Here is a 20,679-nt window from a genome sequence, read left to right as displayed (position 1 = left end):
TTGCGAGATGCCTTTGAAAACAGATTGTTATTGTGTATTTATGCACGTTTTCTGTTGCATGCACATTTTAATCAAGCACTGTGGAGTTTGTGGGCTGAGTTTCGTCAATTTTGTCTTTGGGCTCTGCTTCTGGAAAGTGTGAAGAAGTCTTCTGGAGTTCTTTGAGCATGGCTGGGTGTTTATGTAATTTCATGGCCAATTGCATTGTCAGCATGCAACAATGTCTTTTTACTTGCATACTGCTACACAAATCACCCAGAGCACCCATAAATATGTCCGAAACCTCCTCTGAACGCTCTCAATGAAGACTGCTGAACTCATATTTCGTCAATGCTTTCGTCAACTGTTGTTGTTCATTGCCGTGTTTGTGTCGAAAGACCACATGAAATGATATGACAAGTGCAGTTTGGAAGTTGTTGGGATGTTCAATTCTGAAATGGCTTTTACAGCCTTTAGTTTGCCACAGCTCTGCAAAACTTCACTTGGCAACCTGTATCACGAATGATGCAATGAAAACACTTTCAAAATGGATGAGACTTGATGTTTCTTTTGCAACCAATTGATGGTTCTTAAAGGAACTAAAGTAGAAGCATCAAAGCAAACCATAATGCTTTGTTTCTTGCTATTGCTATTTCGAAGCAGGTGATGTTCATGATTTAGAGGGAAGCGACATTCATGTTTAGCTCCAATCCTAATTAAAGGTACAATGTGTAAATTTTAGGAGGATCTATTGACAGAAATGCAATATAATATACATAACTATGTTTTCAGTGGTGTATAAAGACCTTAAATAATGAACCGTTATGTTTTTATTACCTTAGAATGAGCCATTTCTATCTACATACACCGCGGGTCCCCTTACATGTCAAGTCGCCATTTTGTGCAGCCATTTTTCTACAGTAGCCCTAAATGGACAAAATGCTCTAAATGTTTGTGTGGCTACACTCTGCTGTCTCAGACTATGGCTGCGTTCCAGTTCGTTTTTTAAATGCCAACTTCCCTCAGTCTCGTTGACTCGGATGTACGTCATTGCTTACGTTGCATGAGTGCCCACTACTGGCGGAACCCTTGCAATGGGCTGAATTGGAACACCCTTGATCACTTGGAATCCGCAATGGAGCTGATTTATTATTTATTTTTTCCCCTTACAAAATTGTTTAATACAGCATTCTATATGTATATATGTGAGTTTTAAAATAATTCATATATCAGAGTTGTTTGTGGTGGGGTAAAATAAACGCGATATGCAGTGACGTCATAATCGTGTTGCATTGTGGGTTATGGAGCTGCCTGAAGTGTACATGTGAAGTAGACTCGTTCCCTCAGTCACAATAGAGGGAGCGAGGGTTTGTCCATATAAACTTCCCTCGCCCACTTCACGAAGTGGAACGCACTTCAAAATGGCGGCAGGGATCCCCCCGAGGGGAAGTGTTTAGGGAAGTTCGCGAGTGCGTGTCTAAAACTGGAGTGGAACGCAGCCGATGACTTCTTTTTCCTACGTTGGCCAACCGTAGCTTCTCTATGTTGCAATTCGCAACCTCACCGCTAGATGCCGCTAAAATTTACACACAGCACCTTTAAACACACCTGAAGCAGCCAATCAAGGTCTTCAGGATTACTAGCAACTTCCAGGCAGGTTTTTGGAGCAGTTAAGAGCTAAACTCTGTGGGATTGGACAGCCCTGCTTTATATCCATGTGAGTGAAATGAAAGTCGGCAATATTTTGGTCTGTTATGCCAGAAGAGAGAAGATTTGAAATAGTTTTTCCATAAGTTTTGACCAATTTTCATTTCTTTTGTAATTTAAGGATTAAAATTACTTTTATAAAGATTGCACTCACAAAAAAACGATTCATAGGCACTGAAATATTTTTTTGAGCAGAGTCTAATTGCGTGTACAGTTTTATGATTTTTTTGACTATCAATTCCCTGATAATAATAGGGTTTTTAAACTATAGGAATCTTATCTTTCCATTTAAATCAGTTAAATCTTGGTTTTGTCAATCATTAGAAGTCATATTTAGAAATCTGACTGTCAGTAGGCTATTGTGAGCAGACATTCAGATTTTTTTTGGAGAACTGTGTGATATAAACTCTTAATGTGAGAAAAAAAAAAAGTTACCTTTATTCCTATATTCTGTGGCGGAAACAAGCTTCCATTTAAAGGAAAAATAGTTCACCAAAAAAATGAAAATTCTGTCATCATTTACTCACCTTCATGTTGTTCCAAACCTATGAGTTTCATTCTTCTGTTGAACACATAAGAAGATATTTTAAAGAATGTTGGTATTTTTTTTCCTACTATGGAAGTCTATGGGTGCCATCAACTGTCTGGCTACCCACATTCTTTAAAATATCTTCTTTTGTGTTCAACATATAACAGCTCATACAGATTGAGAGTGAGTAAGTAATGACAAAATTATCCCTTTAATATAGATGTCTTCAAAGCCAACTAACATATATTTGATGGGGTCTTTAAATATACAGGCATCCATTCTTACTACCGCAGTAACATGACAGACTTAAACGTTCACCAGGTTAACTGCTGGTTGAGCCAATGGCCATCATGCTAATGTAAGGAGCTTTGAACAAGACCTGGCAGGTGTTTTGGCAAATCTCCCTTCTAGAAATCTGTAAACATGGTCTCGCGGCAAAGCTAAATGTCCTAGCGTAGGTTTTTGGCATGGTTGAATGAGTGTGCCGATTTGCCAATGACCCTCGATGCATGTGTCCCATCATAACACGCCGTTTATGGCTACTCAAGTGGTTAGTTTCGTGTGAAATGGGTATTAAATGTTTCTGATTGCAAGAACGAATGCATGAGAAGAGAAATAACGCAAACAACTTGAGGGAACCGATCGCATATTGGCTTAGAGATTGTATTAAGCTTGTGCTTGCCGTCCGTCCTCCATTTCGAGGTCACGATTCCACAGATGTACCTCTTTTGTGCACTGCTGCTGTCTCGTAATCAGGAGGCACTTACATACCACATCCTGTTTTGGGAGTTCCCTTTGAGTAAAGAGACGCACGGTTAAACAGAGCAGGAAGTTGGATTCGAATGAGGATTTCTTTTGTCAGCGCATAGATGCTTTCAGAAGAGAAGTCAGCATGAGTTCCCATCAAATGGCATAAATGCCTCCTTGCAGACAAGCTTAAGGCAGTAACAGTGTGATGTTGAGTTGTCTTTCTGTCTCCGCGTGTACTACATCAGTCGTGTCTACAGGGACTAAGTGTTCGGCATCTTTCCTTTCCAGTAATTCTTGGTTCAACAAAAGAGCCTACCTGATTTCCCCCAAGGCAGGTTTTTGATTTTATGCGTCGTTGTTATTATTTTTTTTCATGTTTTTTTGTTTTTTTCTGCGTGTGTGTGGGTTTTTTTCGGGGGGGTTGTATGGAGACTACAAAACACTCACCCACACATATTGATAGTACATCTACACACGCTTCCTACACACTCATTCACACTGATGATGACTGTAATTACTAAAAAAAAACCGAGAAAGAAGCACATAATAAAATTGAAAGCAGGTTAGAAATGTCCACTGATACCATTTGGACATGAATAAGAAATGAATCATGGAAAATGTTCCAATGTCCCTCCCGTTCAGATTATTTTTTCTCTTCTGGAATATTATAGGTATTATTTTTCTCTTTACAATTTGCTGTACAGCAAGAGCAATATAACGTCACGAGCAGGCATCTCCAATTCCTGAAATCTTCCAGAGATGCTCGTTTATTCACGAGCAGATCCTTTATAGCCACTTCCCAAGAGGCATTGTGATAGTCTCCAGGGCCCGAGACAAATCGGCGGATTTAATCGCAAATCGCATCAAATTCATTGTCCTCTCATGCGAAAGAGTCCTGGCGCTCCTGATTTGTCCGAGCTCCTGGGCTTGAAACATTGGCACTGGACCTCCATACTTGAACATGGTGCCGTCCAGATACAAATACCATAGTCTCCAGGTTTGGCAGTTTTTAGGCATCAGTCTACATGTCAATATCCATCCGTTCCGCATCAGAATGAGCAATATTGTCTGTTTTTTTTTTTTTTTTTCTTCACTTCATTTGTCACCGTTTTCTTGTGCTCACTAAAGTCACAACATTGACAGAACAAACTTTTTCTGTGCAGGATCTTGACGACGGAAAGGCCCACCGATATATTATCTTTACAATTAGTCATGGTATTTTTAATTTCTTTTAAACGATCAGGACACTCAGTTGTAAATTCACACACGTGGTTAAAAAAATGGCATTTGTGGCCTGGTTGGTGAGATTAGAAATGATTCTAAATGGATTTATGATTTTAAATCTTCAGTTATGGTCTTTTTTGATGCGATTTGTCCCCCCATTGTCCAGCTCGGGGATTTTTCCGAGGCCGTCTCTTAACACACGGTGCCGTTTTCTTGGCGGGATTTGGGGCACGTGGAGCGAGGGATCGGCTGTACAGAGGGCGCCAGCGTGCAGAAGAAGCCGGCGATGAGGGACAGGCCCAAACCGCCCCAGGCGCAGAACATTGACCAGCCGTAACCGTGACTGATGTCGTCTGGGAGGCCGTATATGTAACGAGGGTAACGGGACAGCTCGAAGTTGATGCCTGCTACACAGGTACACAAGGAAATGATGCAAAATGTGCCTGAAAAAAAGAGAAAGACTATCATCAGATTATTTCAGCAGCTTTGTTACAAAAACCTAAAGAGTTGCCTTCTAAGGCAGCATCCAGCTTGAATTTAATACATTTCCTGTTTTGATTTTAAGAGAATTTTGAGTTCCAGTTTTGTGGAAATCTGCAAATCTTTCTGTAGAGGTTTACATAAAACAAACTACACAGATACTCAATTTTTATGGTTTTAGTTTATTCACCGTCTACGGACTATTCAGCAGTTAGACTTCAGCAATGCTAAAATGAGTGAATAACTATGCATCCTACTTTATTTTGGGTCTGTATTGACTTCCATTCGCTACTTATATGATTATTGTCATAATTTTAGAATTGCTATGACCGCATACACAAACAAATAAATATGAATAAAATTTAGAAGACTGGAGAACAAAAACATCCCAAGTTTTTAAAATAGGCCCTACACTACCTTTCAAAAGTTTTTATTTATTTATTGTTAGAAAATGTTTTGTTTTATAATGTTACAAAAGATTTCTATTTAAAATAAATGCAGTTATTTTAATCTTTCTATTAATCAAAGAATCACGGTTTCAACAAATATTTTAAGCAGCACTTAAAATATGTTTTCAACATTAATAATAATTAGAAATGTCTCTTGAGCAGCAAATCAGCATATTAGAGTGATTTCTGAAGGATCATGTGATGCTGAAGACTGGAGTAATGATGCTGAAAATTAAGCTTTGCCATCACAGGAATAACTTTTATATTTTTAAATATATCAAATAAAAAGGTTATTTTAAACTCATAATATTTAACTATTTTTACTGTATTTTTGATCAAATAAATGTAGCCTTGGTAAGCATAAGAGACTTCTTTCAAAAAATCTTATATACTGTATTTGTAAGTGAATTAGCAAGTCATTGATTCCAATTGGAGTATTTTTTTTATATGTTCTTATCAGTGTTGGGGAAAGTTACTTTTAAAAGTAATCCATTACAAAATTGCGTTACTCCCGAAAAAAGTAAATAATTGCGTTAGTTACATTTTATGAAAAGTGTTACATTACTTTTGCGTTACCGTTTCTCACCTGGGCTGGGCTTGCTTGTTTGTTTTTAAAACAGCAAAAAAGTTATATTTTTTGGCAAATGTAAGGCCCTTAATAAATGTGAAAATAAATGTGAAAAAGTAACTTGCGTTACTTATTTGAAAAAGTAACTTAGATATTTTGTTGTAAATTGAAAAAGTAATGCGTTACTTTACTAGTTACTTGGAAAAGTAATCTGATTACGTAACTCAAGTTACTTGTAATGCATTACCCCCAACACTGGTTATGATGTTATTTTAACATTTTAGCTTCATGTTATAATCTTTATATATTTTGTTGTAAATTGAAAAAGTAATGCGTTACTTTACTAGTTACTTGGAAAAGTAATCTGATTAGGTAACTCAAGTTACTTGTAATGCATTATCCCCAACACTGGTTATGGTGTTATTTTAACATTTTAGCTTTATGTTATAATCTTTATATATTTTGTTGTAAATTGAAAAAGTAATGCGTTACTTTAATAGTTACTTGGAAAAGTAATCTGATTACGTAACTCAAGTTACTTGTAATGCATTACCCCCAACACTGGTTATGATGTTATTTTAACATTTTAGCTTTATGTTATAATCTTTATATATTTTGTTGTAAATTGAAAAAGTAATGCGTTACTTTAATAGTTACTTGGAAAAGTAATCTGATTAGGTAACTCAAGTTACTTGTAATGCATTATCCCCAACACTGGTTATGGTGTTATTTTAACATTTTAGCTTTATGTTATAATCTTTATATATTTTGTTGTAAATTGAAAAAGTAATGCATTACTTTACTAGTTACTTGGAAAAGTAATCTGATTAGGTAACTCAAGTTACTTGTAATGCATTATCCCCAACACTGGTTATGATGCTATTTTAACATTTTAGCTTTATGTTATAATCTTTATGCTTCCTACTATTTGCAGTCATCATTTCTTTGGAAATGCACCTTAAAATGTTGCATTGATTGGCAGTAATACTCAATATTTACTCAGAAGGTTTTGGAACAAAGTTAGTGTTGCATTAGGCTATATGTTATTACATAACATTGCAGTGACATTTTAATGCAAATTAGCATAGCTCTTTTTTCACAAGCCTTGTTTGTTACATATATTACAAGCTCTATCCACAAAAGTCGAGCAAGTACAAGTATACACAAGTATAGATAACGCTGTCGTAACACGCTAGTCGATAAAGAGCTCTAACAAACTCATTTTTCTGCACCATGTGACCTAGCGAACATTCAGAGAGGATTCATCCTGTCATAATCTGACCCTCAGTGCTCCTTCTGCCTTTATAATTTAGCATCTTAATTGGCTTTTTAATTGCCATCTCATTATTCAGGCACAGGGCATCACATTAATCCAGTGCACATCTTAATTGCGTCTCCGCTTCGCTCTCTATGGTGCCGCCGCCACACTTATGGGAGCGGAGAGTGACGCAAAACAAGTCAGCCGCTTCCTGTGCTCGACGGGCGTTAACAGAATATCAAAATGCACAGTAACGAGGCCACAGGCTGTGTTGATTGGTGTGAGCATCTGTGTTGTGAGGTGATGAGCTTGTGGGTGCGTTCAAAAGAGAGCCTCCATATTCGTTGCCGTAAAGTGAGATAAGAGATCAGGAGATAATTGAGGCTATTACATAATTGCTTTAATGCTGGCTTCCTGGCCGTCAGTCATTAATTAATGCAGTCTTGGGGTGACTTACGTAGGAATTATTGACTGCTGCACTATGCAGTATATCATGTTAAGTCACCTTTATTAATATAGCACTTTATACAGTACAGATTGTTTCAAAGCAGCTTCACAGTAATAAACAAGAAAATAACTCGACAAATTCAAATTTCACTGTAAAAGAGCTCTAAAAAGACAATGATGTCATTATTGAGCTCATTATACTGCTGAGATTAGATGTTAGTACACTTGCTTTAGTGTCATAAGAGCATTTGAGATAAACATAATATTTTACTGGGAGCATGTTTGCATATATATGACTTCATTGAAGGGTTTCATCAAACATTTAAAGGGTTAGTTCACCCAAAAATGAAAATTGTCATTTATTACTCACCCTCATGTCGTTCCACACCTGTAAGAACTTTATGGCTCAGTGATGCCTCTATTACCAGCAAGATAATTAACACTTTCAGATGCCCAGAAAGGTACTAAAGACGTATTTAAAACAGTTCATGTGAGTACAGTGGTTCAACCTTAATGTTATGAAGCGATGAGAATACTTTTTGTGCACCAAAAAAAACAAAATAATTTTTCAACAATATCTAGTGATGGGCGATTTCAAAACACTGCTTCATGAAGCTTCGAAGCTTTACGAATCTTTTGTTTTGAATCAGTGGTTTGGATAGCATATCAAACTGCCAAAGTCACGCCCCCCAGTGGTGAACCATTGAAATTTCGAAACACTTATGACGTAACGAAGCCTCGTTTACTGAAATCACGTGACTTTGGCAGTTTGATGAAACCACTGATTCGAAACAAAAGTAAAGCTTCGAAGCTTCATGAAGCAGTGTTTTGAAATCGCCCATCACTAGATATTGTTGATAAGTAGTTATTTTGGCGCACAAAAAGTATTCTCGTTGCTTTATAATATTAAGGTTGAACCACTGTAGTCACATGAACTGTACTAAATATGTATTTAGTAGCTTTCTGGGCATCTGAAAGTGTTAATTGTCTTGCTGACAAAAGAGCCTCACTGAGCCATCAGATTTTATCAAAAATATCTTAATTTGTGTTCTGAAGATGAACGAAGGTCTTATAGGTGTGGAACAACATGAGGGTGAGTAATTAATGACAGAATTTTCATTTTTGGGTGAACTAACCCTTTAAAATCATTTGCTTCTTTGTATATTACTCTTTATTATGTTGTTATTTTATTTAATGAATTTTATGTCCATTAACAGATTATGTCCATTAACCTTTTTAGTCACAATAACTTGGATGGAAAAAACATTTGAGAGAGGTTTTCCCACTCAGTTAAATTAGAGCAATGTTTCCCAGCCATGTTCCTGGAGGCACATCAACACTACACTTTTTTTTTTCCAAACTCTTCCTAATCAAACACACCTGATTCAAATCATCAGCTCATTAGTAGAGACTCCAAGACATAGAACGAATGGGTCAGATAAGTAAAACATCCAAAATGTGTGCCTGCAGTAACAGGGTTGGGAAACAAGCAGTGTAAAAATGCATTTTTAAGTCAATGAATACATTATTTTTAATAATAAAAATACCAAATGTATTACACTTTCGTTTGTTACCCAAAAATTTGTCCTTTTTTTTAGCTGTAAGAATTCACTAATCCTAGATTCCAAATCTACTCCCATATTATATTATATTATATTATATTATATTATATTATATTATATTATATTGCTATAATTTGTACCAAATCTTGACCAAATGTCTGATTTCTTGATGCATTGCATCATTTAATAATTTTCTTTTAAGAGGAAATGTTTACATTCCCACATTAGTAATATAATTATATACAGTAGAATGTGCTATATAACTTAAACTAGCTGCCATTTCTAAATATTTTTAAATACTGTCTCAGCATCGCATTCTGTGTACATACTGTAAACTGCCTATATTGTCTGTTTGGTTTTTTTTAGCTGACTTACCGCCCATGAGGAAGAGTAGGCCTGCCACATACTGCATGAGGCCACGGTCCCAACAGCACCCCAGCATCCCAATTATCCAGCCGAAGAGGATGATGGCCACCGCCATTCCCATAAATCCTGCAGTCATCCTCCGCAGATCTGTGGGCGGCGAGAAATAAGGCAAGTCAAACACATGACTCAGAGCTGATAAGGGCATGGCGTGAACACGGACGGCAAAATTACGGATTTTAATGAGAGCTTGAGGGTTTCTGTAAGCCCTGTATTCTATTTTATATTATTACGTTATATTCTTATATATTCACAGCTTCTTTTTTCAACCAGCTTGAATCATGGGATGCTTTTTAAACACTAGTGAAGGTGTTCCGGTTGGCCATGTTTTCTTGTGACAGTTTTCCTTGCGTTCCTTTTGACTGGTAGTTTGTTGTAGCAGAACTCAAAAATGAATTAATAAAAATAAATATAACTGCAAATATAGTCCACAAAGTCCATAATACATGCAACAATACACTGCACTTGCTCCACTGTGGGTGTATGAGAGTGCGACAGGGTTGACTCTGTGTTAGCTAGAGGGTAGGTCACAGCATTTGTGTTCGTTTGCTCTTTTTTTAATCTCACAGTTGAATTCTCACAGTACAGGAGAGGTGGCAGGCCCAAAACGCTGGGCACGGCGGTTTATGCCAGCCAACTGTGAAAGGGTCACAAGTTCACCTCAGGGCAGACGCAACACTTAGATGAGCATGCTGTAAGAGAGCTTTTATTACTTTCTAATAGAGATGGGGTGTTAAAAGCTTTTTTTTTTTTTTCTTTTTTTTTCATCAAAGTAATATCAAAAGTAAAATGTCAGATATTTATGAAAGAGCAATTCATCATTCCCACATCTTTGTGGCAGGAAATTCAGCAGATGCTTGTTTATTACTTAAACTGAAAGTGCCAGATTTCATGAGTGTTTCCTCTGGGTGGAAAAAAAAGGTTAATTGCAATGTTTGCTTCTTGCAACTGTGACTTCTCAGAATGTGATTTTATTTTTTGCAATTGCAATGGTTTCTTAGCTGCAACTTTATCTCAAAATGTGAGCCCATTTGTCATATTTTCAACTTTATTTCTTACAATGCGACTCTCTTACAATTGCAACTTTGTTTCTCATAACTGTGACTATTTGTCGCTTTTATTAACTACTGTATCTCTTACAATGTGACTATTTCTAACAATTGTGACTTTGTTCTTCATAACTGCAACTATATATCATATTTTCAACTATTTATGACATTGTGACTATTTCTTACAATTGCAACTTTGTTCCTCATAACTGCGACTATATGTCGTATTTTCAACTATTACATTGTGACTATTTCTTACAATTGCAGCTTTGTTCCTCATAACTGCGACTATATGTCGTATTTTCAACTATTACATTGTGACTATTTCTTACAATTGCAACTTGTTCCTCATAACTGCGACTATATGTCGTATTTTCAACTATTACGTTGTGACTATTTCTTACAATTGCAGCTTTGTTCCTCATAACTGCGACTATATGTCGTATTTTCAACTATTACGTTGTGACTATTTCTTACAATTGCAACTTGTTCCTCATAACTGCGACTATGTCGTATTTTCAACTATTACGTTGTGACTATTTCTTACAATTGCAACTTGTTCCTCATAACTGCGACTGTCGTATTTTCAACTATTACGTTGTGACTATTTCTTACAATTGCAACTTTGTTCCTCATAACTGCGACTATATGTCGTATTTTCAACTATTACGTTGTGACTATTTCTTACAATTGCAACTTTGTTCCTCATAACTGCGACTGTCGTATTTTCAACTATTACGTTGTGACTATTTCTTACAATTGCAACTTTGTTCCTCATAACTGCGACTATATGTCGTATTTTCAACTATTACGTTGTGACTATTTCTTACAATTGCAACTTTGTTCCTCATAACTGCGACTATATGTCGTATTTTCAACTATTACGTTGTGACTATTTCTTACAATTGCAACTTGTTCCTCATAACTGCGACTATATGTCGTATTTTCAACTATTACGTTGTGACTATTTCTTACAATTGCAACTTTGTTCCTCATAACTGCGACTATATGTCGTATTTTCAACTATTACGTTGTGACTATTTCTTACAATTGCAACTTTGCTCCTCATAACTGCGACTATATGTCGTATTTTCAACTATTACGTTGTGACTATTTCTTACAATTGCAACTTGTTCCTCATAACTGCGACTATATGTCGTATTTTCAACTATTACGTTGTGACTATTTCTTACAATTGCAACTTTGTTCCTCATAACTGCGACTATATGTCGTATTTTCAACTATTACGTTGTGACTATTTCTTACAATTGCAACTTTGCTCCTCATAACTGCGACTATATGTCGTATTTTCAACTATTACGTTGTGACTATTTCTTACAATTGCAACTTGTTCCTCATAACTGCGACTATGTCGTATTTTCAACTATTACGTTGTGACTATTTCTTACAATTGCAACTTGTTCCTCATAACTGCGACTATGTCGTATTTTCAACTATTACGTTGTGACTATTTCTTACAATTGCAACTTTGTTCCTCATAACTGCGACTATATGTCGTATTTTCAACTATTACGTTGTGACTATTTCTTACAATTGCAACTTTGTTCCTCATAACTGCGACTATATGTCGTATTTTCAACTATTACGTTGTGACTATTTCTTACAATTGCAACTTGTTCCTCGTAACTATGTCATTTTCAACTTTATTTCACACAATGTGACTTATTTTTTACAACTGCAAGTTTGTTTCTTGTAACAGCGATTATTTTATGGCAGCGGCTATTTGCATTAAGTGCTAATAACAATAGATGCTATTTACACTAAGTGAAAATAGCAGCATTTTCTTAGCGATATGCTATTAACACTAGGTGAAAATAGCGATAGATTCTCTTTACACCATGTAGAAGTATCAGTTCTTTGCAATAAGAGTAAATAGTAAGTAGATGCTATCTATACTTCATATTGGCAGATACTATTTGCACCTCAGTATTTGTGTACATTTACAGGATGCAATAATATCATTGAGTGTAAATGATTTTATTAAAATTATTAAATGGATGCTGCCTTATTGGGAGAATAAAAACCATCCCTACACCTTCCCCTAACCCTACCCAATAAACACTTTTAATATTATTAAACACTTGTTCGCAGTTTATTTCCACTAGGACAAGGGAGGATATTTGCACTTAGTGTAAATAGACACTCAGTTTATCTCACAATGTGATTTTATTTTGTTTCTGTTACCTGTAACTTTATATTTCAAAATGTGACTATTTCTTTTATTTGGAACTTTATTTCTCACAATGCGACTGTTTCTTGCAGTTGTAACTTTGTTTCTCATACTTTCTCACAATTACGGTTTATATTTCAGTGTGACTTTATATCACACAATATGACTTTTTTTAGACTTAAAAGGCCATAGTAGTGCCGTTCGTATCTCATAAAATGCTTCATGAAGTGTTTCACAGACCTGTGCCATCTCAACTTTCACATTCGGTTGTATTTCTCTCTCTTATAAGCTGTCTTGAAACAGTTTTACTTTGCAGTCCTTTGAGAGAGCTCAGTTATGACCCTTAGATATGGTTTACTGCAAGATTGCCACAATAAAATAGAGCAGAGCCTTCACAACATTGGAACAGATTGGCTGATATAAGCAAGGTTAAGTTATAAAAATTGATCCCTTTCTTATTGAAAATGAGTTTAAAGAGAAGATACAGTAGCCAAGTCATGTACTATCAAACACAGTGTGGTTTAAAAAAGCTCACAAGAGTGTTATTTAAACACTGAGTCAGGCTACAAACACTGTCAGGAAAAGATTATTTGGGAACAGCTTTATTTTAGTTTCTTATATTGGAGCCCACACAATATTTGTTACATCACAATACAGGCTCTTATATTGTAGAAACTGCGTAGCATCAGTCGTGAAGGCAACAGCATGTGTTCTGAAACAGTAGGTGCTCAGGTATCATGTCAAATTTCTATAGATTATACACAAGTTATATCCATATCAGGCAGCATGCAACGTTTTAGCTTTGCGGTCATCAATGATTTCATCTCTCCAGAGAAATGCAAGAGAAAAACCAGTTTACATAAATGCAGGAGCCTTTCTTGGTTGGATTCACATTATAAATGCTGTTTGCTATCTGAATGACAGCTTTGATTTCTCATGTTGAGAGAAACATTTTATGCCCCAGAGAGCAAAGTAAATGTTTTAGGGAGCCACTGGTTACAAAAAATGAAGTTTGTGCATTTTTTGTTTTGCCATAAGCGTTGCAAAATTTCACCCCTGCAATAAGTGTACAAATATGCTTTGACTTTTGCTTTACACTATACAAGATTTCCCAGTGAGACATTTTTATTTATTTATTTATTTTATTTTAATTTAATTTATTTTAATGTTTTTATTTTGTTTTGTACGGAAGAGGATTAGGGCCAAGCAATAATAAAAAATTAAAACCATCTCGAGATTAAAGTTGTTAAATGTTGAGAATAAACTCATTAAATTATGAGAAAAATGTCGTTAAATTTCGAGAAAAAAGTCGATAAAATGTTGAGAATAAACTCGTTAAATTACGAGAAAAAAGTCGAGATAAAATGTGTAGAAAAATGTTTTTTTTCTCATAATTTAACGAGTTTATTCTCAACATTTTATCTCGACTTTTTTCTCTAAATTTAACGACATTTTTCTCATAATTTAACGAATTTGTTCTCGTAATTTAATGACTTTTTTCTCGTAATTTAATGACTTTATTCTCAACATTTTATCTAGACTTTTTTCTCAAAATTTAACAAGTTTTTTTCTCGTAATTTAACGAGTTTATTCTCAACATTTTATCTCGACTTTTTTCTCGAAATTTAATGAGTTTTTTCTCGTAATTTAACGAGTTTATTCTCAACATTTTATCTCGACTTTTTTCTCGAAATTTAACGAGTTTTTTTCTCGTAATTTAACGAGTTTATTCTCAACATTTTATCTTGACTTTTTTCTCGAAATTTAATTATTTTTTTCTCGTAATTTAACGAGTTTATTCTCAACATTTTATTTCGACTTTTTTCTCGGAATTTAACGAGTTTATTCTCAACATTTTATCTCGACTTTTTTCTCGAAATTTAACGAGTTTATTCTCAACATTTTATCTCGACTTTTTTCTCGAAATTTAACGAGTTTATTCTCAACATTTTATCTAGACTTTTTTCTCAAAATTTAACAAGTTTTTTTCTCGTAATTTAACGAGTTTATTCTCAACATTTTATCTCGACTTTTTTCTCGAAATTTAATGAGTTTTTTCTCGTAATTTAACGAGTTTATTCTCAACATTTTATCTCGACTTTTTTCTCGAAATTTAACGAGTTTTTTTCTCGTAATTTAACGAGTTTATTCTCAACATTTTATCTTGACTTTTTTCTCGAAATTTAATTATTTTTTTCTCGTAATTTAACGAGTTTATTCTCAACATTTTATTTCGACTTTTTTCTCGGAATTTAACGAGTTTATTCTCAACATTTTATCTCGATTTTTTTCTCGAAATTTAACGAGTTTATTCTCAACATTTTATCTCGACTTTTTTCTCGAAATTTAACGAGTTTATTCTCAACATTTTATTTAGACTTTTTTCTCGGAATTTAACAACTTTAATCTCGAGATGGTTTTATTTTTTTATTATTGCTTGGCCCTAATCCTCTTCCGTAGTTTTGCACAATCACTGTTGCATGAATAACATTTAAATATTTGATCACTGCTGCATTGCTGTAATATTCATTATCACATTCACACAGATTTATATATTTATATTTTGGAAAAAAATATTAAAGAACAAAAAAATGCTACATGTGATCCAGACTGATCAGAAATAGTCAGTAGCCAGTGACCATCATAGTGTCACTATGATATTCTGGTAGATTTAGATCATAAATGTTGCTGAAATATTTAAGAGTGTGAGGTGCTGTGATATGTAGTTTTAATTTATTAATGTATATTATTTTTATTTTTTTAATTGCTTTTGCAACAGTAGGTCTCTTTTTTATATACTGAATGTACCTTTCCATTGTGCTTTTTCAGAAAATATTTATGTACGTAGCAGATGTGAAAGAAGGGAAGGATGCGTGGAGATTGTGGAAGGGTTTCTTAAAGCTTGTTATGCAATCTGCAGACTGATGCTAAACCAGACTGTCAGCATCGATCAAAATGTATGTTAACTAGAACGGACGGCAACGAGAGTAGAAGAGCACAGAAAACTAGACAGGCAGCTCTTCTGGAAACAGGCCAGGGGAAGTCTCTGTAGTTGGCCCTCTCCTTTTGTTTGATATTCTTGTCGTTTTTGTATCTCTGTGTTTCTTAACCTGCTGGGCTTCCAGATGTGTCAGGTTCTGTCAGATCTTTGTTCCCCTTACTTTCGAGCGCTGAATGAGAGAGCAGACTGTAAACGCTGTACTGCAAGCAAATGCTTTCAAAATCTCTGAGGGGAAGAGTGTATAATTATGCTTTACACAGGATCTTCGCCAATTAGATACTTTTTAATCAAAGTGAGGGAAATGCATAAGGAGAATGGACTGTACCAGAGTTTGATTTCTCTGAATTCAAAACCTGAAATGTCGGATCTTTCTGCAGTTTTTCCACTCTGGAATATGCCATGAATACCTAAAATGATGGACTGCTCCCTTAGGGCTGGACCTGATGAGATTATGCTTCCTCAAAATTAAATGTATAGTCAGAGTTTGAAACTGTTACCCACTGTTTCAGTGGTGAATACTATAAGGATATATTTAAAGGACTCATTTACTAACCTTCCAGACCTGTATGACTTTTTTCTGTTGTGGATCTCAGTGGAAGATATTTAGAATGTTGGGATCCAATCATTGGAACCCATTGATTTCATTGTATAGACCAAAATACAGACCTCTTTTTTTGTGTGTGTGTCTGGTTTGGAAAGACATGAGGGTGAGTAAATGATGCAATTTTTTGGTTCCCCCCTTAAGCCATACTAACTCAACAAAATACCATTATAGTCAACATGAAATGATCTGCGCAACATTTACATAATGTTGCGAAATAATTTCCAGTTTCCATAATGTGATGTATTTTTGAGTGAAATATTTGAATAATGTAATATTAAACAATTAATGTTGAGATCTATTGGCAAATTATGGTAAGTTTCGTATCTCAATGAATCCAGGAATCATACTGTTTCAGAGTTTTTGATAAACAGTTATTAAAACCTTTTTATTCCTTTGTAATACTGTGTATTGATGAATTGCTCACAAAAGCTTGTATAAAGAAAGTAAATGTAGTCAAATATGATTTAATGTTAACTTAAAAGGTTAGTTCACCCAAAAATAAAATTTCTATCATTAAGTACTCACCCTCATGTAGTTCCAAACCCGTAAGACCTTCATTCATCTTCAGAACACAGATTAAGATATTTTTGATATCTTTTTGATATATTACTAAAGACATTGTTAAAATAGTCCATGTGACTACAGTGGTTCAACCTTAAGGTTATGAAGCGATGGGAATACTTTTTGTCCGCAAAAACAAAACAATTTTATTCGACAATTTCGACAATGTCTTTAATACATTTCTGGACCTCCAAAGGTGCAATTACGTTGCTGCCTGTGTGTGGTTCAGAAACCCTCGGATTTCATCAAAAATATCTTAATTTGTGTTCTGAAGACGAACTAATGGTCTTATGGGTTTGGGACGACATGAGGGTGAGTAATGACAGAAATTTCATTTATGGGTGAACTAACCCTTTAAGCCTTAAAGGTGCCCTAGAATTAAAAATTGAATTTATCTTAGCATAGTTGAGTTCAGTACATGGAAATGACATACAGTGAGTCTCAAACACCATTGTTTCCTCCTCCTTATATAAATCTCATTTGTTTAAAAGACCTCTGAAGAACAGGCGAATCTCAACATAACACTGACTGTTACATAACAGTCGGGATCATTAATATGTACGCCCCCAATATTTGGATATGCCAGCTCATGTTCAAGCATTACACAAGGGCAGAACGTCTGGATGTGCACAGCTGAATCATCAGACTAGGTAAGCAAGCAAGAACAATAGCGAAAAATGGCAGATGGAGCAATAATAACTGACATGATCCATGATTACATGATATTTTTAGTGATATTTGTAAATTGTCTTTCTATATGTTTCGTTAGCATGTTGCTAATGTACTGTTAAATGTGGTTAAAGTTACCATCGTTTCTTACTGTATTCATGGAGACAAGACTGTCGTTATTTTCATTTTTTAAACACTTGCAGTCTGTATAATTCATAAACACAACTTCATTCTTTATAAATCTCTCCAACAGTGTGTAATGTTAGCTTTAGCCACGGAGCATAGCCTCAAACTCATTCAGAATCAAATGTAAACATCCAAATAAACACTGTACTTATGCAATTAGACATGCTGCATGACCAACACTTTGTAAAGATCCATTTTGAGGGTTATATTAGCTGTGTTAAATTTGTTTATGCTTTTTAAGGCAGTCGCGAGCTCGGGGGCGGGGAGCACGAGAATTTAAAGGGGCCGCAGCCTGAATCGGTGCATATTTAATGATGCCCCAAAATAGGCAGTTAAAAAAATGAATAAAAAAAAAAAATCTATGGGGTATTTTGAGCTGAAACTTCACAGACACATTCAGGGAACACCTTAGACTTATATTACATCTTTTGAAAACACGTTCTACGGCACCTTTAATTTATGATCTAAACTCATTTTCAACCCAAATATTCTACCTGGGATCACCTTGAAAATTAAGTTTATTTCTTTTTTCTCTCTCCTCCTTTTTCCCAATTTGAGTTCTGTTAGCAGCAGAGATTCTTGTTCAAATGTGTACACAATTCCCTGAATTATCCATAGACCTCATGCATAATTGCACATCCATTCCGACATCCAGATCAGACCCCTCTGCTGTCGGTAAACGTCCTGTGATAAATCACATGGCTTCCTTGACTTAAAATTTATAATCCCTCTAACAGAAGTAAATATAGACTAACCGCATGATCTAACCACATAATGGGCATACCATCGAAAGCTAATGGGAAATGTGATTGATGTTGGACTGTTCATGGTGGATGACACAGTAATCAAATTGGGAAACAAATTGTGACACAATCGAATTGGGATTATGCAGCTCTCGAAGCCTTGTAGTCCAATATGTACAAACCTGGGGTCTTACAAACATATGCTAACTGAATGATGGTAAATGAAGGTCCACTTTATGAACAGGAGGTCAAGTAGAAAATGGCCATGTGCTCCCTTGTGACAGGAAACTAATGGTCGCACCTGCTCAGGAGGAACTGATTTGCATGCCAACCATCTATAGCATCTTGTTCAAGGTCCCAGCATGACTTTCTTGGCTAAATCCTATGGCCGTCTTAGCCAATCCAAACCCCGAGAGCCCTTGTCGGCATCCTATTTAGATGATGTCAAACGTGTCTCAAGTCATACAGCAACATTGTTTACAGGCAAACGAATCAGAGCATAAAACACAAGCCTCTTTTCATCTCTGACCTTTTGGAGAGGGTGCTTCGGAGAGTTGCATCATTGTTAGAGGAACGCATTTGTCTGGAAACAGGATGTGTTACAGAGAGCACATGCAAATTTGACTGCTAAGGAACAAATGATATGATAGCAGCGATATTGCTTGAGGAATAATGCGCATCAGCTTTATTTGCACTGGTTTGACAGTTGCCATTTTTTCCCCTAGAATGCGAATAGTGAGACGTGAGTCAAAGTGGATAGTGGTGATGTTTATTAATTTAGAGAATCAAGTAAAAGTGAAAAGGCTGATTTGGTGGTTATTAGCCTGAATTGTTTCTGTCGCGCCCTCAATTTTGCATTCCTCCTTGAAGTCATATCTGAAAGTGTGTTTTGGAGAATTTTTTCGCTCTATTTCCTCAACATCTTTTAGTTGACAGGATTGGGGTGCGACATAATTCAGAATCTGAATCTATCTGCTAAACCAAGGTACAGTTTTCTAGATTTTCTTTTCTTCTTCAATAGCATTTTGCCAATAGCTGTACAGAATGACATCAAGACACTATGTTGCTTATGTTCAGTTTCACAATAACAAAAAAAGTCAAGTTTTGCCATCAGCCACAACCTTTGCAGCTTTGTTTTTCTCTGTTTCATCTTTCTGGACAGGAGTTCCCCTCAAGTATTTATTGGAAATAAAATTCTGTTATCCTCAAAAGTGGTTATATTTCACTGAATCTAATATGTCAAACTGATTCGGTCTATAAAAGCATGTCATGTTCTTCACTGAAATGAGTCAGCATGTTTTAGTGCAGCATGTGGTCACTTTCTCTCCTGGCTTTGGGAAGGGATTACATTTTTTTTGTTACTGTGTTTCTCTTTTTTTCCCTCTATGTGTGGAATGGCCCCTGAAGGTAATAGAGCTTAATTTCATTACCCCTTGTCAACCGCCACTGGGGAGAAAACAATTGCGAACTAAAATTAGATTACAGAAGACAGGATGGGAGAAGCTGGAAGAACATCATACTTGTTTGCCGTATACTCAAGAGGAGCATGTGTGCGACAAGGTAAAGGGGATGTAACACTGCATGTAGTTGCCACGACTTACAAGTCTTGGGCTATGTTGGGAATAACACGCATACTATTTCTGCAGTATGTGCACTGTGAGGGGTATGCAAATTTTAAATATGCATTTTACACATTTTGTGCTGGGATACAGTATCCCACAATGCAATGCGCATGATTTGATCTATCATTTCCCGTTTTATGAAGTAATCACAGCTCTGATTTTTAGGTTTGATTTATTCGTTAATCAGACTGCCAAGATGTTTTTACACAAAATTTGATTGAAAATGCAAAATAACCATATAATTTGAGAGAGCTGGATTAACTGAATTAAAAATGCAATATAATAAGGTCATGTGACCATATTGCATACTACTGTTTGAAACGTTTATCACTGCATAATAAATATTTTAGATACTATTTTTATTACAGTTGGCAGGATACAGTGCTACACAATTTAGATTTTAATTTAATTCATGATTTTCTCCTAAAAGTGCATACTACATGATATTTTTGTTATTTGTTCATTTATATTTTAATTTAATTTATCATTTTTTTCCAGGGTCACATTGAGTTTCATTGGCTGCATTTGAAATCGCATACTTCCCTAATATATAGCTGAAAAACAGTGTGTGAAAAAAGAAGTAGGCTCTGTCTGAATTCACAGTACTCATAAAAGAGTAGGCAAAAAGTGCCAGGATGACTTATTACTTTGGGCGAGATTCTTAAGTGTGGATACAA

The 20,679-nt window shown here is 35.4% G+C and overlaps 1 protein-coding gene and 1 long non-coding RNA gene across 3 annotated transcripts in view; one reads left to right on the top strand and one right to left on the bottom strand.

The window, feature by feature from the left end:
* Positions 1-1,604: 1,604 nt before the first annotated feature.
* On the top strand, positions 1,605-9,450 carry LOC125246126. The gene is made up of 3 exons (XR_007179734.1): positions 1,605-1,696; positions 4,356-4,604; positions 9,320-9,450. It is a non-coding gene; the product is annotated as an uncharacterized LOC125246126 (long non-coding RNA).
* Positions 3,590-20,679, bottom strand: part of tmem178bb (transmembrane protein 178Bb) — a 102,790-nt gene continuing 85,700 nt past the window's right edge. For both annotated transcript variants that reach the window (XM_048156981.1, XM_048156980.1), the window contains exons 4-5: positions 9,329-9,466; positions 3,590-4,632 (exon numbers count right to left, since the gene is read on the bottom strand). In XM_048156981.1, the coding sequence (XP_048012938.1) occupies positions 4,382-4,632; positions 9,329-9,466 (389 nt within the window). In that variant the 3' untranslated portion in view covers positions 3,590-4,381. The remainder of the gene's footprint in view (positions 4,633-9,328; positions 9,467-20,679) is intronic.

This window comes from Megalobrama amblycephala, linkage group LG14 (assembly GCF_018812025.1).
Source record: "Megalobrama amblycephala isolate DHTTF-2021 linkage group LG14, ASM1881202v1, whole genome shotgun sequence".
Taxonomy (NCBI): domain Eukaryota; kingdom Metazoa; phylum Chordata; class Actinopteri; order Cypriniformes; family Xenocyprididae; genus Megalobrama; species Megalobrama amblycephala.
The sequence above is the reverse complement of the archived record's forward strand: the minus strand, read 5'-3'. Positions and strand labels throughout refer to the sequence as shown.